This window comes from Trachurus japonicus, chromosome 4 (assembly GCF_045865225.1).
Source record: "Trachurus japonicus isolate A0001 chromosome 4, Traja_1.0".
In the NCBI taxonomy this organism is placed as follows: domain Eukaryota; kingdom Metazoa; phylum Chordata; class Actinopteri; order Carangiformes; family Carangidae; genus Trachurus; species Trachurus japonicus.
This window is the reverse complement of record NC_140910.1, coordinates 19,337,863-19,353,482: the sequence shown is the minus strand read 5'-3', so window position 1 is coordinate 19,353,482 and position 15,620 is coordinate 19,337,863. Positions and strand designations below refer to the sequence as shown.

The window sequence follows — 15,620 nt, the reverse complement described above, 5'->3', positions numbered from 1 at the left end:
TATTTCCTATCTGGATCCCTATTAGTATTGAAGAAACGCTCACAAGTCTTCCTGTAATCTACAAGGATGAAAAAGTTTTAAAGTATCAAAGCCTATTTTTCTACATGAACTCTGTAGTGAAAGGAAACAGTATATTCATAATTTCTAAAAACAATTGGGATATTAAATTGACATATTCTAATTTTTGATACCTGTGTTGTGAGTGTTCATTTGTGTTGTGAGCACTTGCTTTACTAGGTTTGTTTACACAGTTAGCTTACGTTGACTAATCTAACATTTGGGTTGAAAAACCAGGTTCTTCTTTTTGTTTTTGCTCTAGGTTTTGTCACAGTTTGAATTTTGGGTTTGGCGCAATCTAGGTTATTATGGGTCAGTGTTAGGCATGTGGTGGTTGTGTTTGGTTATGGGTTATGGTTATGGGGTCTCCTGAGGATTAATGGTAATCATTAAATCTCCCCTCATGTTACAAAAACAAGTGTGTGTGAATGTAGCCTGCCAGAAGTCAGGCAGCAGTTGTTGCTTTAGTAGGTTGGGGACATTTGGTCCATGAGAAAGTTCCAGCATGAGTCCAGCTCAGCATCAGAGTATCAGCATCATCTCAGGATTACTCTTACTGTCAGGTAAAGGCCTACTTTTGTTTACTTCTGTGTTGTTTGGAGTCATGTGTGTGTTACTTATTAAACGGGAGCATGTTTACCTCTGCAACTACACAACTGATCTTTCTCGTTGTACAAATAGGGATCAGCACTGCTACCATTTTAATAACAATGAGTGTGGTGGTTTATCTTGTTTCAGGGTTTAAGTGATCTTTACACTTTAATGATGTTGTTTTGTCTGTTTTTGGACAGGTAGATAGTATTTAACTTAATAATGCTGGCCTGGTAGCAAATCATGCAACATTGTATAAAGGAACAAGTGCTCAAAGATTTAATTTGTGACCTGTGTGATCTACTTTCCAATAGGAATGTCCTTATATCATATATTATCTGTATCATAACATTACTCTGTGTTATCAGGTTCTTTGACTTCCAGTTTAATTCAAAGCTCATTCCTGCCCTGTGTCACAGTGGCTGTAAAAAAGTAATAATGGGAGATTTTAAAAGTGCTGTTCATGTGTAATTAAAGAAGCTGTCTGTATTTTTTTACACATCCTCTGCCCTTTATCTCTCATCAGCGTCCCTATGTTACAGTAAACTGACTTGTAAAGAAGGCCACAGTGGTCCAACTCATGAGTCCATGCAGGCTGTGTTTGACCTGCAGCCCTTCAGGCCTGCAGTGAATCTCAGCAATCCCACCATAGCCAACATCTCCTTCACCCTGTACGCTGTCCTGGGGGTGGTGAGTTTGTCAAATAAATGCTCTAGAGGAAAAATAGAGAATATATACATGAAAAATAAAGTGCTTTCAATACCATTGCAATTTGGATTTGTCTCTTACCTTCATCACTTCAGGTCTACCTGTTGTTTACTGTGATTTCAGAATGAGAAGACCCAGATCCTCACTACCTTCCTATGGCTGAGACTGGTGAGCACCATAGAAAAAAAACAGTGTTATGTATTCTGCTCATGTGCTGTTTATTTTTTTGTTTGTGTTGCTACTTGCTACAGTAGGAACAAGTATTGAACTGACATTTTTACCCTTACGTTGGACATTTAATGGTGTGTTGTTTTGGTTTATTGCACTGCAGTACTGGCATCATGAGTTCCTGGTCTGGGAGCCCGATGAGTGTGACGGCGTCACCAGGATTTCTCTCCCCGTGAAGTGGCTCTGGTCTCCAGACATTATCGTGTATGAGTTGTAAGTGCAATTAAGCTTTTTCAGTCCTTCTTCACGCAGTGTTTATGGCCCAGATAGAGGTACTTATACTTAACACGCATTCTCATTTGAATACATCAAGGTTTTTCTGTCACTTTCTGTCTTTCATACTGACTCCTCTGACTCTTCCTCCTCCTCCTCCTCCTCCAACCCTCCCAGTGTGGATGATGACGTCTCTCAAGCTTGTCCTTATGTCTATGTCAACCACACGGGTCACATCCGCTGGGACAGGATGCTGCGGCTCGTCTCAGCCTGCAACCTGGAGATTTTCAGTTTTCCTTTTGATGTGCAGAATTGCACATTTACATTTGGCTCCTACATGCACACCAGTAAGAGAAGGCTCACACACAGAAACTCATTAAAATCATAGGCTACATTCATACACACACAATACAACAGGTAATTATGCTTGTGTTCCTTCTCTTTTTTTCTGTTTCACAGTCAGGGATGTGAGGGTCAGTCCAGCTCTGACCTTTGAAGAGATGTCTGGAAATTCAAAGCGTTACCTGGAAGCCAGTGGGGAGTGGGAACTGGTGGACATACTGGGAGAGACATCCATCCTCCGGTTTGGGATCGACGAGTGGGATATCATCACCTTCTGGGTGAGGGAAATTGTTTTCAGTGGGACACTTTTGTATCGTGCAGACATGAGTGTTGTATGACAAGCCAAAAAATGATTGACTGAATTTTCCAAAATGTCAAATTAAAAATGTCAGTAGTCAATATTTTTTATAATGAAGAATGTATAAAATGATGAATAAAACAATGTGACAACATGACATAACTATCATGAAACTGCTGCTCCTTTCTGGAGCTTTAAAGCAAGTTTCAGCTCATTCTACAGCTGTCTTTCTGTACAGTATATCACAGGATTATTTTACTCTCTTATCTTTCATGCTCTTTGAACACAGGAAGCAGAGATAAAGCTCTAACTATTGTGTGCTACCTGTACAGCACTAGATGGCAGACAAACATAGTTCACGAGTTGGTTTTGAACATAGTGCAGCTTTTAGCAGCTTAAAGAGACAGATATTTCAATGATGTCCACATTTTCAAGTTTGCTTGATCAGCTTTAAAAAATATGGCAATATAACCCAGTACCGATAAATTAAGTTCCTAGCTGTCAAATAAAAACATCTAAACATCTAGATCTACAGATCTATTAAACAAAACATACTGTACCTTTCTCGTTCACTAGGTGGTCATCAAGCGGCGTCCAGTCCTCTATGTGGTAAACCTGCTCATTCCCAGCTCCTTCCTTATGCTCATCGACATCCTGTCTTTCTACCTGCCCCCCCACAGCGTTGACCGCGCCTCCTTTAAGATGACCCTCATCCTGGGCTACACCGTCTTCCTGCTCATCATGAACGACCTGCTGCCCAGCACAGCAAACGGCACGCCCATCATAGGTCAGAGGTTGTCATGACATGCAGAAGTGACATATTCGGAAGGCTCAAAGCCTGGGTTATTGGTTTTAACACCCCTTACTGTCGCTGCCCTCTAGTGGTCAGAATAATATTACACAATGGAACCTCAAATTTTCACCCATTGCTTTAGCACAAACAGCTAGCTGATAATTACAAAAAACAAAACAATTGGACTTACATTTTCAATGTTTTCTTAAGTTAAAACGTGATTGTTCATATTTTTTGTATTCTGTAGTAAAGAGGAACTCAGATACAACACATACTACCTATATTTCAATTCACGGGCCTTTTAGCTTTAGTTTAGTTTTTCTTCATTAGAATCTGTAGAGATCCATCAACACCCACATATTCAGAGGGCTGCTGTTCATATTTTTTATGAACAACTAAAAACTGGTTGTGCAATAATAATGCTGCACCACAGCCTGTCGCAGAAAAGTGGATAATTCTTTGAAAACAGAAACACAGCAATACAACATTAGTGCTTTGTTGCTTTTTTGTTAAAGTTGTTAAAGACACACGTCGAAAAAGTCTGGAAAACTTCCTCTTTGATGTGTATCCTCCAGTGTTTCAACCTGTCCCTCCATGTAGGTATCTATTTCTCAGTGTGTCTGGCCCTCATGGTCATCAGTCTGCTGGAGACGGTCATCATTACCAACGTTCTCCACCACAGCTCCATGAAATATCAAGAGGTTCCAAACTGGGTGAGGCTGGTTGTCCTCAAATACATAGCCAACCTCATATGCTACCGCTGGCCGGAGGACGTCCAACCACCGTCTGTACAGCAGAGGGACAAACCACCCGAAAGCCCGAATAGCAGCTCGGTCCAAGCAGCCGACGACCAGACATCGGACCAGCACCCAACCAACAACGGAGGTACAGTACTTAACAGACCCAGTAACACAACTGTGCCATCACACGCCAGGGCTGATCAGTGCCCTGGATTTCAAATATTACAGGTACAGAGGTAAACAAAGTCTGTGTCAGATATAACATACATGAGAATGTGCACTTCAAAGGAGGTCATTCCTATGTTCCCTCAGCCCTATGTTCCCACATTTCTAACTTTTGTTGTCACTGAAAATTAGGCCCTATGTTCCCACAGCCCTTTGGTCCCACCATTGGTTGGGTTTAGGCAATGAAGAAAGGAGTTGGTTAAGTTTAGTAAAAAGACCCGGTAGAGGCTAGACAGGCCAGATAGATTAGAGTCCAGATAAGTAGAGAGAGTCCAGTGGGAACATAGGGCTGAGGGAACATAGGGCTGTGGGAACATAGGCACGCTCCCCTTCAAAGCAACCTCTGCCTTATAGCATCTTATTCCAGCTTTTTGTTAATCCACTGTAGCTAATTGCTAGCTAGTTTAAAATGACTGAATGAATGTCTTTGCAAGCTAACATGTGTAGCTTGTCCTATGAAAGCACAATTAACTATGTATTACAGTAGTGAGTAGTGGTCTTCAGTTCTATAATTTGATGTAATAATGAAATGTTTATTTTTCATTTTTCATTATCAAACAGTATTTTAATCAGATGAAGTGTAATCATATCTCTTTACTTCTTCACTGGAAGTTCTTTTTAAATAGAGCGGAAATGACTGGGTGTAACTTTTTATATCAATTTGTCCTTTTCGTTTGGTGATGCGTAAACCTCCACAAGGTAAACATATTTGTTTTCACTAAGATCACACCGTCATCTCTCTCCCATTTTGGTTCTCCTGCCAGGTGTAGCGGCTCCATCTGAACTGCAACAGATCTGTCAGTACCTGGGTGACCTCCGCGCCCACCTCACCTCTCTGCAGAAGGAGAGCGAGCTGCAGGAACAGTGGTGCCACGTCGGCTACGTCCTGGACTTCCTGCTGTTCCGCATCTATCTGCTGCTCATCTCCTGCTACGCCCTGGTCATCATCTCAATGTGGTGCGTCTGGATCAGCCAGTCCTAACTGGACGAGAGCAGGGGTCAAAGCAGAGGAATTCAATATCAACAAGCAAAACATACATAAAACAGTTTTATTTGGTTTATTTTGGGGGTTTGATTTTGCAAGCAAATACAATGTACATGCTGGCTCTTGAAGTTAAGTAAATGCAGTGCAATGGTGTTGAAACATGAATCATCATCAGCCAACTTATACCTAGAAATGTTAGCCTTATCTCCTTTCTGTGAATGTAAGCACTTTGTACTTTTCTTTACCGAACAATGAAAATCTAAAAATAAAAGTGACCAAAAATTCCTCCTTGTTAAACTACGGCACACGACCACTGTTCCCACCACACAGAAATAATCCAGCTACTATGTCAATATTTAGCGCTATTAGTAAGAAAACCATCGGGGGAACTCCAACCTGAACTTTCATTTGGGGGAAAAACTGAGGAAGCTTTTTAAATTTAACTTCCTCAATATAAATGACCTTTTGGACAAATTTTCAATTTAGCTTTCAAGCACAACATCGCAGAACTGAGCAGTACCAATAAATATATCAAATAACACATTCTAATATTGGTTCATGTAAGATTTGCATCCAGGTATCGATGAACTTGTGCAGAATCTGTTCCACCTGCAAGGGCTTCGTCAAAGCAGAAGTCAGAACCTTGGATGTCTATGATTCAACGCTTTAATGCATGGTGATATATAAATTTGCAATCTCACAAAGCAGCCAGTGTAGCTGTACAGTTGACTCTATGTTGTCTTTCAGCGGCACAATATAATAAACAACTGAAAGTAGCGAGGCTTCCAGTAAATTTCCATACAGGACTGTGGGAAGCAAATGAACCCGGCAACCAACCCAGTGCAGGATGCTGCGTTAGCCTGGGCCTTAGCTGCCATGACTTATGGTGTTGCTGACATGAATGCAAATCCACCTGATGATGATTCAGAAACCTGTTGTACAATTCAAGTCCTCACTGTGCAATTCAAGTCCTGACTGTGCAAATAAAGTTATCAGATGAGTGGATCTCTACAAGCAGCTGGGAGCATGTCATGTTATCATCAGCATACTCCAGAGTCAATATTGGCCTTCAGAGGAGGCGACATATTTCGTCTAGTTATGGATAAATTCATGTAGCAACAGGGATGGTTTTAATTTCGTGAAAGGACTTGACTTTAATGCTTCATGATCACACGCCTTTGGACGCTATAGAGGATTATTTGAGGCTGAAAATGACAGTGGTAAAGGCTGCCGAGCTCATCTGCTTCTGTTTCATGCTGCTGCACGGTAAGACAGAAAATATTATGACTATGATCCCATCCACAAAATTTGCAAAGAAAATGTATTGATAAAAGTAGGGTTTGGTGGTTCTTCTTATAAATACCAATTATAAAGTTTTATTTTAAGTAACTTTATGTCTGTTGTCAGATAGTGCTAAAATGCCTTATCCCACTTCATAAAACCAAGTGCATGTGCATGTGGAATGCAAAACAAACAGGGTACAGATAAATCTATCTACAATGAAACTGCAAAATTCACATAAGTTAGCTTAAAAACAGCTACAGGCACATATCATCTTTAAATCCCTGTTTCTATGAGATATTAGTTCATTGTTTCCAAAAAAAAACCTCTTTCTTTAGTATTTCATAAGTATTTTTAGGTCTTTATTACTGACAGTGGGGTGATATCAAATCGAAGATTTACGAGGACTGAGATACAGGTAACTGCTCAGACTTGAACTGATTATGCTGCAGTTCATAGTGGCCATCTTAACCCCTAAGCCAAAGGTCACCTCATTAATGGCTGCATTATAGGTAATATGGCATTTACTGATAATCCATGCTACATTAATAAGGGCAACCTTGGCTGATGAAAGCAGATGTGACTTTTCAGCAACATGTGTTTTGCTCCAGCCAAACTTCGGAAGCCAAAAACAGCTACAGCTGCGATACTATCATTTTATCCTATTATCTCTGGGTCATGATTATGTTAATTACCTCATTAGGGTGGGTAATAAGAAGACAAGAGGAGATGGTGAGATGACGATTAACATTTCCAGACCCATAAACATAGTCAGTTTTTCCACTGCCCCCGTACCCTGGATGCTCTTCAGAAATCAAATTTATTATAGAAAGATGACTTGTGCCAATACCAGTACAAAATTCTTGACTGAATACATCAACTTGCTATGGAAGCTCTGACAGACATTTTTTTTGTCTGTTTGTTTTTTTCCAACTGTGCAACCATGAAAATAGGAGAAAACAACATCAGGCCGTAAGGCTATGGAAGAAGATCTGATGGAAGAATTTAAATAAATAAAAACCTAAAGAAATATCTGAACAATACTTATTAAATTAATAAATACAACAATATTCAAACCATAGCCTCTTGGGTGAACATGCTTTGGGGGATCCATTCTTACATCGCAACTTGTTCCCAGCCAAAAGGGGCACAGGAAAGAGTGGATGGGGAAATGAAAGATGCTTTCCTCGACCCAGGGGCATTTTTTTCCCACCCATTTTCACGGATAGAAAAAAAAACAACTGAAAATAAGAAATAAAACATGTAACATTTAACTTTACTATTCAGGGTTTTTGTAAAGATATCTATCTATTCTATACAATGTTTTTTTTTTTTTGCTTCCTGTATTCTTCATTTTATTCTCAGGTTTTGTAGGAGCAATGAACTGCAGCAGCCCAACTCCTGAATCCTTGTTTAATGAGCTTGAGACGGAATTATTCCCCAAACGACTGATCCGTCCTGTAAAAAACTTTTCAAATCCAATTGAAATAAAGATCTCCATCGCTGTGGTGGGAATAATAGGAGTGGTGAGTCAGCAGCTCTCGCAAATAAGCATGCATAATAAATAAACAAACAATTTTTCAACAGTCAGTGATTTGAATTCATAATTAAAAGGAAAAACCAGCTCTTATTATTATAAAATATGTTTCATCTTTAGGATTCAAAGGCACAGACCCTGACAACAGCAATATGGCAAGTCCTGGTAAGTTTTTACAAACTCTGACTCAAACATGAATGAATTCAGAGCTTTTAGGACAATTTAAAGCATTTTTCAAAATAATGTGAGTGCAATTTGCATTTTGATTTAAAGCAAAATTAGGCAACCCAATCAGAGATGTTTTCCAAAATGAAACATGCACACCTGATTACAATGATTAAATTACAATATCATATTGATATTGCTGTGTTTAATGTAGGAATGGGATATAGAGGGACTGAGCTGGGATGAGAAGAAATGTGGAACTGACAGAGTCTCGGTCCCACGGGGAAAGCTTTGGGTCCCAGACATGTACATCGCTGAATTGTGAGTTAAAAGGATGTTTCAGTAGACTGTGACGAACAATGACAATTATAAGTAAAACTCTTTTATAACTTTTTTTTTTAAATACTCAGTCCAGTTTTGTTATTCTTTTGTATCCTTTTCCAGCGTAGCTGCGGACAATTCTCCTGCAGCTCCCTATGTCTACCTGTACAACACAGGTCATGTTTTTGATGATAGACCAATCAGAGTGGTCAGTTCCTGCCAATTAGTGATCTACACTTTCCCATTTGATATCCAGAGCTGTTCTCTGACCTTTGGACCATACCTACACTTTGGTAAGTCTACCTAAATAGACAATAAATAGAAATAGAATAGAAATAGTCCAATGGTGTACTGCACAACCATTCAAAAAAGAATAAACTGCAGATTTGTATCAAACAAATGTTGACTGGAAGTTAATACAACTTTAGGTATACAAAATGTGTTGGTAAAGAAATATGAATATGATGGTAAATAATAAGTACTGAACTAAAACCATATTCATTTTAATGAAAGATGACTTTTTAATGCTTCTCAAGGTTTAATTCGGGGCATCTAATGACTCAAAACAAATGTGCTCTGAAATGTTATTCAAGCTACGGATATCAGGATGGAACAGGGCAGCACAGCTGAAGATATCCTGCAGGAGTCCAGAGAAGTGCTAAATACCAATGGAGAGTGGGAGCTGTCGGACATCCAGATAGCTAATGTTTCTCTGTCATTAGATGTGGGGGACTATTCTGAAATCCAATTCTCTGTGAGCACTTTAATTTTAATAATCCTATGATCACTTATTTGAATTGTATGGCAAATTACACAGTATAGCTGCTTTAATGAAAGAATATTGTGTACCAATGTTTGTGTAAGTACCCGTTTCTCTTCCCAAGATCGTTCTAAGACGTCGTCCACTCCTCTATGTGGTGAACCTGCTGGTCCCCAGCTGTTTCCTCGTCACATTGGACCTCTTCAGCTTCATGCTGCCTCCTCAGAGTGTGGACCGAGCCGCCTTCAAGATGACCCTCATCCTGGGATACACCGTCTTCCTGCTCATCATGAACGACCTGCTGCCCATCACTGGGGAGACAACACCTCTCATAAGTCAGTGACAGCAGTGATATTTCTACATTTATTTCAGAATATGATTCTTCATAGGCTTTAATAGCAGGCCTACATGCACATGTGCATTAAAAACACAAAGCTGCATAGTGACTCACTCCTTCACCTGGAGGCAGAAATGTCAACAAGGGTGGGAAGTAGGGCTGTCAAAGTTCATGTGTCAGTCAGTATCAGTAAACAATAATGCATTAGGCTAAAAAAAAAAAAAAAAAATAGGCAGATTAATCACGCCACATGGCTTAAGTAGAGCCTGTCTGTGTACAGTCTGTCTGTGTTTGTGATGCATATCCTGGTACAGTCATGCCACATAACAGAGGCATGTCCAAACATTCCTCAAAGGGCCGCTGGTTTTTGTTCCAACCAACCAGAGCACACAGTTTCACCAATCAACTTCCTGAAGACTGAGATCAATTAATTAAATGAGTCAAATCTGGTGTGCTGCTGCTGCTTCGGGACAAAAACCTGCGGCCACATCGGACCTTCGTTGAACGGTTTGGACATGCCTGGCTAGCTTAAATAGGCTATTCTACAACTTACGTTTCCGACGAGTCGCTTTCTTCGATGTCCAAAGCAAATAAATGTGCAAAGAATCCGTTTAGAAAACGTAGAAAAAGACACTCCTTCTCGTCCAATTTGGTCTTTTCCTTGGTATCAAATGAAAACAGCTGGTAGCCTGGTTGAATTTACTTCCCCATGTTGTCTGCACTGCAAATGGGAACAACTAGGCCGTGTGCATATTTCAGATTAGCTACTTTACTAAATGGCGCGAGCCGCGAACAGACAGAAACTAAGCACGAGATCACGCAAGAGTACCTGTGTGCAGGGACATGGGCGCCGCCATTAGCCCAGATCCATACCGGAAGTCACGACCGGAAGTTGCTCTTCTTCGTGTATATTATTTCTATGTAGATAAAAAAAATAACTCAGTAACTCAAATGGTCCATAATAAAATATTGTTTTCCAGCGGATATCTTAGTTACAACATGATTGAGCTATAAAATGTTTTTTTGCATGGATCGTTTATTAAGTTATTGAGTTATTTAAAAAACGCTGCTAACGGCTAACGGCTAGCGCCGAACGGCTAACGGCTAGCGCCGAACGGCTAGCGGCTAACGGCTAACGGCTAGCGCCGCTCCTGCTGACAGCAGACCAGGAGAGAGAGAAAAAAAATAAATGAAATGTCGTTGGTGGGTGCTTTGGTTAGGGTTAGGCAATGAAGAAAGGAGTTGGTTAAGATTAGTAAAAAGAGCAGGTAGAGGCTAGACAGGCCAGAGAGAGAGGGGGGTTCTTAGAATAACATAGAAATAATATACACGAAGATGAGCAACTTCCGGTCGTGACTTCCGGTATGGATCAGCTGGGCTAATGGCGGCGCCCATGTCCCTGCACACAGGTCCCTCTCAGATCACGAGATGCATGATGCCCCAGGTGACTTCCGGGTAAGGTTATAGGCTACTTCCTGTAAAGTTCCCGAAATTATGATCAAATCAAAGTAAAACTAACAACAAAAATGTTAGTAAAATGTGTTATAAGCAAAATGTTAGGCCTACATGACAGTAAGGCCCATTAATAACTTTTTAACTTTATTTAAATTTAACTTTATTTATTTATTTGTACTGTAGTAGCAGGCCCGGCCCTAGGATTTTGGTGGCCCCTAAACAAGATTTTTGTTTGTGGCCCTGCACTCTAAGCGCAAACACCAAATCACTGGTTAAAACTGAATACAGACATGTTTATGCCCTCTGAGGTTTGAGGCCATTTTCTCGACTTTTACATATTTTCTTAAATGTATCTTTTTAAGATACTTGCAGATGTAACAATACTCAAGTGTTTTAGATATTAGAACCTCCGCTGTAAGCACACTGAGGCCAATTTCAATTTGTCCTAGAGCTCTGTATAAAGAAATAATTTAGGCCAAATGCTGGACATTTGAGGTCTGCTTTTTGAAAAATTTCAAATCCCTTGTGAAAACACACCTTCAGTCATGAGAATGAACTGTTTTGGTGCTTGAAATAGGATATGAATACAGTAATCCTATATAAGTGTAGAAAACAAGTCTAAAATGAAATTTTGTAAGATTGCTTTTTGAGCACAAATGTTGTCATTCTGCTGTTCTATTTTCACCAAATGTCTCAAATGTGAGATAAAAGAAGCTGAATATTGACTTCACATTACATATAAAGCTCATAGCGTGCACGTGCAGACCTCAGGATGTTTAAATGACTTGATGGTCCCCGGTACCTTTCTGATCATGTGGCCCCCCACCTGACGGCTGTGGCCCTAAACAACTGCATAGAGTGTTTATGCCAGCGGCCGGCCCTGTGTAGTAGAGAGTAGCTAAGAACCGGAGAAACATTCCTTGTATGCTCACACATACCTGGCAAAAAAACCTGATTCTGATTCTGATATGCAGACTTACTTTATTTTAAACCAGTGAAAAAGTTCAGCGTGTGGGGCTGTGGGTGATGGTGATGCACTAGAAGACAGAGAGAAGATTATAGTCTCTTTCTGTCAGACACATAGGTCAGACATCAGTGCAGTGCATCTTCCCCCAAACAGATCCACAGCCTAAAACTGGCACTTCCACCCTGGATAAGAGAGCTCAATGAGTGTATTGACTTTGGTGTCTTAGGTTTCACAATTAGAGGCACACCTTCAGACAGATGTTCTGCATGGAAACTGCTCTAATGGTGTATTTAAGGAGGTGAATAACAAGTTTGAATGCAAACACCGGTTTCTGCACATGATTATAACAGAGACTGAAACCCAGGATACCAAAACATAAACATACACTCATAAAACATGCATAATAAAATGTGTACTGAATCCTCCCTGTTGTTGTTTTTGCTTCCTGCAGACGTGTTCTTCTGCATCAGTCTCGCTCTGATGGTGTGCAGCCTGTTGGAGACGGTGTGCATCACTAACATCCAGTTCAGCTCCAGCCAGTACAGTGCAGTGCCCAACTGGCTCAGCGTCCTGGTGTTAGAATATCTCGCTGTGTTTGTTTGTGTCCAACCGAAAAAGAAAAACAGAGTCACAGTCTTCCTCAACCCATCAACTAGAGGTAGGCTACTGTATATCAGCAGTAGTAGTAGACATTAGACCTTTAACCAGACATTGATAGGGGAGATTGGGGTAACACATTTTTGGTCATGTGACCATTATGTTTTCAAGCCCCTACCATTTCCCCATGGTCATGAAGAAGAGGACCTCATGATGCTGTGGAAAGCATGTTTTTTTTCACAAAAATATAATTTTTGCATGTAAAAGTAAATTTTCTTGGTGTCAATTTAATTAACTGTTGTGCCAAAGCAAATTGATTCAGGTAGAAAAACGTATATGATACATGATGATGAACTACCAACATATAAAACCATGTGATGATGCTGGCTAAAAATTAGCCTGAATTTCTAAGAGAGGTCGTTTTTTCTAAAATAGGGGTGTTGGGGTTAAGTGAGACCATGGATGCATTATAATAAATCCATGAGTGAAACACTGTGAGCACCACACACAAAGATTTACACTAGAATTTCGTCCCCCAAGCCAGAAATCTTGCGTGATCAATGATCTGTAGCCACACTGCTTTGTTATGCTATGTGCTCTCAGTCAGCTCGCTTATTTATTGGTTAATTAACTAAATTTTAGTCACATTCCACTTTGTTGGCTCCCTCCACACACAAGAGGACTTTTGATCGAAATGGTCACGATTGTCGGGGCCTACAACCTGACCCCCAGACTATCTAACTGGTTCTATCTGTCATTTGAATGTTAATTAAAACATTTTGTGTTGTAGGCCTATTTGATTTTGGTCTTGAGTCACTTTGTGTTGAGAAAAAAAAAGTGCTTAATTGACCAATCCCCATGATTCTGTTACTAGTCCGACATTAGTTTTGGGAAGTGTGGTTGTCAAGCTAGCTGTCAGGATTCTAACTGTTACAACATGTGTAGTTATGGTAGTTTCAGAGTGGAAAAAGTAAGTGGATCAGTTTACCCCATTGATTTTTCTAGTTTGTCTCAGTTTACCCCTGACCTGGGGTAAAGTGAGACACAAGACCACTTTTTTTAAAACAATCATATTTTCACTGCCCTTCGTCCTAACATTCTGATAATTTCCATTGCTAGGCAACATCCTGAATTAATGGGAAATGTGTAAATTTTACTGATAAATCATTTTAGCTCGCTTAGAGGGGAGCAAATGTAAAAAGTGTCTCACTTTACCCCACTCTCCCCTACAAGAATATTTGGGACAAAATGTTGAATAGAAAGTACAACTCTCAAACACACTGTTTTTTTGTTTGTGACAGATTCCGCAATCAACACCAACAACGGCAACATCTCAGTAATTGAACCTGATAGCATCTCTGATCATCATACACCTCCAGTCAAACCCAGCCTGGCCCTCTCAGCCCCTCCAGATCCCATCCTGGAAGAACTGAGGAAGCTGAGCAGAGACCTTGTGGCCATCCGTCTCCAGGTGGACAAACACTTCCAGGGGAGCGACGCCTCACAGGAATGGCAAATGGTCGGGATAATTATTGACCGTCTGCTGTTCTACTTGTACATTGTTTTCATCTCCATCAGCTTCATCACCATTACAGGTATCTGGGTCTGGAACAGCTCATATGCTGCATGATGAATGATGAACCATGAACTGGGTCAAAATCCTGACTGGAATCACGCAGAGCAGTGACTGTATGAACATGATACACACATTGATACAGATCAAAGTACTGGGAGGATGATGACAGTGATACCTTGCTGGTTAACTAGTTTGATCGACTCATATTTGTCAATGTTTCTTTTTCTATTTCAGTTTATGTGAAACAGTGACGTTTGTACTACTAATACTAATACTAATAAAAAGAAACTACAGTAATATGATTTATAGAGTACTGTTTTAGGATTATTGTCACTTCAACTACCAATGTTACTAAATTTATTGCCAGATTCACACCCAAATATGCCAACATGGAGCACTGTACCCAGGCACAGCCTTCCTATACCACCGCAAAGTAAAACATTATTACATAATTCACCTGCATCACTCCAGTCCATTTGTTATATACACCGGTTTAGTTTGGCTGTTATGACAGAACTCCCAGACATGTGAAACTGATACTGATAGAGAATATGTATGGTTAATCCTACAAATTTGTCCTTTGTCTGGTGCTTGATCACAAAATATATTTATATTTGCAAGAGCTACAGGATGTCCTCATTAATATGCTTCCCAGTGAGCTCTGACACACTTGAGCATTCATAAATACCACAATTGCAGGGCTGAAGGCGGACACGGGACAGTCACCAGAGCAGCAGGTTTATGGCCGTTAATGATAAGTCTGCCAAATTTCCTGTCAATCTATCAAATAAATGCCAAGACATGTCACTCAAAATCACAAATGTCAAGCCCATGGTGTAAGAGGAAAATTTAGGAGACCATCAAAGTCGATAGGATCTATCCACCGGGGACCATGAACGTTTGTTCAAAATGTCATGACACTAGTTGTTGATATTTAATAAAGGATAACAAGCCAAATGAGTCCTGCTAATGAAGAGGAATATTTATCATTAGGTAGCATTTATGGTCAACCCCACTGATTTGTTTTTAATGTCATATTTACATTTAAAATCGCTGCAGGAGACGAGTCCTTGGATGCTAACAACTGTGTGGCTGCTGTAAATACATATATCTGTTTTTAAAACGGTAGTCAACATGCTCAGGGGAAGAAAACAAACAAAAACAAAAACTGCAAGGCCAAATTGTTTTTTTTTTACATCCTGAGTGTAAATAGGTATAACATTTAGACCAACAAATTTAATGGTTTTAATGGAGGAAGTAAATCCACATCTGACATAAAAGCAAAGGGTGTTCTTAGAAAATTTACTTTTATGAATATGAAATTTTGCAAAAAATAAAAACAGATTTACTAAAAAGTAACATTTTCCTTCTTTCTTGGGATACTTATGGAAACCAAAAACAACATTTTCCCAAAGTAAAATAAAATCTATTGTAAAAGAGTCAA

General features: G+C 39.9%; 2 protein-coding genes and 1 long non-coding RNA gene across 3 annotated transcripts in view; 2 read left to right on the top strand and 1 right to left on the bottom strand.

Moving 5' to 3' along the window:
- The window catches only part of LOC146988843 (uncharacterized), a 46,827-nt gene extending 37,350 nt beyond the window's left edge, over positions 1-9,477 (bottom strand). Inside the window, exons 1-2 of the long non-coding RNA XR_015035725.1 lie at positions 9,352-9,477; positions 5,027-5,173 (exon numbers count right to left, since the gene is read on the bottom strand). This is a non-coding gene — a long non-coding RNA (uncharacterized LOC146988843). The remainder of the gene's footprint in view (positions 1-5,026; positions 5,174-9,351) is intronic.
- Positions 463-5,177, top strand: LOC146988844 (5-hydroxytryptamine receptor 3A). The gene is made up of 9 exons (XM_085774573.1): positions 463-620; positions 1,175-1,338; positions 1,480-1,524; positions 1,688-1,797; positions 1,975-2,144; positions 2,257-2,417; positions 3,014-3,224; positions 3,831-4,115; positions 4,966-5,177. Exons 1-9 carry the CDS (start codon positions 563-565, stop codon positions 5,175-5,177), a joined length of 1,416 nt encoding a protein of 471 aa, XP_085630699.1. The 5' UTR covers positions 463-562.
- Positions 6,366-14,303, top strand: LOC146988842 (5-hydroxytryptamine receptor 3A-like). Its single transcript, XM_085774567.1, has 9 exons — positions 6,366-6,446; positions 7,827-7,987; positions 8,119-8,163; positions 8,378-8,484; positions 8,608-8,777; positions 9,078-9,238; positions 9,369-9,579; positions 12,455-12,661; positions 13,902-14,303. The coding sequence occupies exons 1-9, from the start codon at positions 6,392-6,394 to the stop codon at positions 14,228-14,230; spliced, it is 1,446 nt and encodes a 481-aa protein (XP_085630693.1). The 5' UTR covers positions 6,366-6,391; the 3' UTR covers positions 14,231-14,303.
- Positions 14,304-15,620: the final 1,317 nt, after the last annotated feature.

Bases quoted from the DNA above. Each gene is read 5' to 3' on its own strand.
- LOC146988842 (XM_085774567.1), top strand. From the start codon at position 6,392: ATGACAGTGGTAAAGGCTGCCGAGCTCATCTGCTTCTGTTTCATGCTG. The intron at 9,580-12,454 runs GTCAGTGACAGC...TGCTTCCTGCAG, and splicing joins GGAGACAACACCTCTCATAA to ACGTGTTCTTCTGCATCAGT. The intron at 12,662-13,901 runs GTAGGCTACTGT...TGTTTGTGACAG, and splicing joins CCTCAACCCATCAACTAGAG to ATTCCGCAATCAACACCAAC.
- LOC146988844 (XM_085774573.1), top strand. From the start codon at position 563: ATGAGTCCAGCTCAGCATCAGAGTATCAGCATCATCTCAGGATTACTC. The intron at 621-1,174 runs GTAAAGGCCTAC...ATCTCTCATCAG, and splicing joins AGGATTACTCTTACTGTCAG to CGTCCCTATGTTACAGTAAA. The intron at 2,145-2,256 runs GTAAGAGAAGGC...TCTGTTTCACAG, and splicing joins TGGCTCCTACATGCACACCA to TCAGGGATGTGAGGGTCAGT.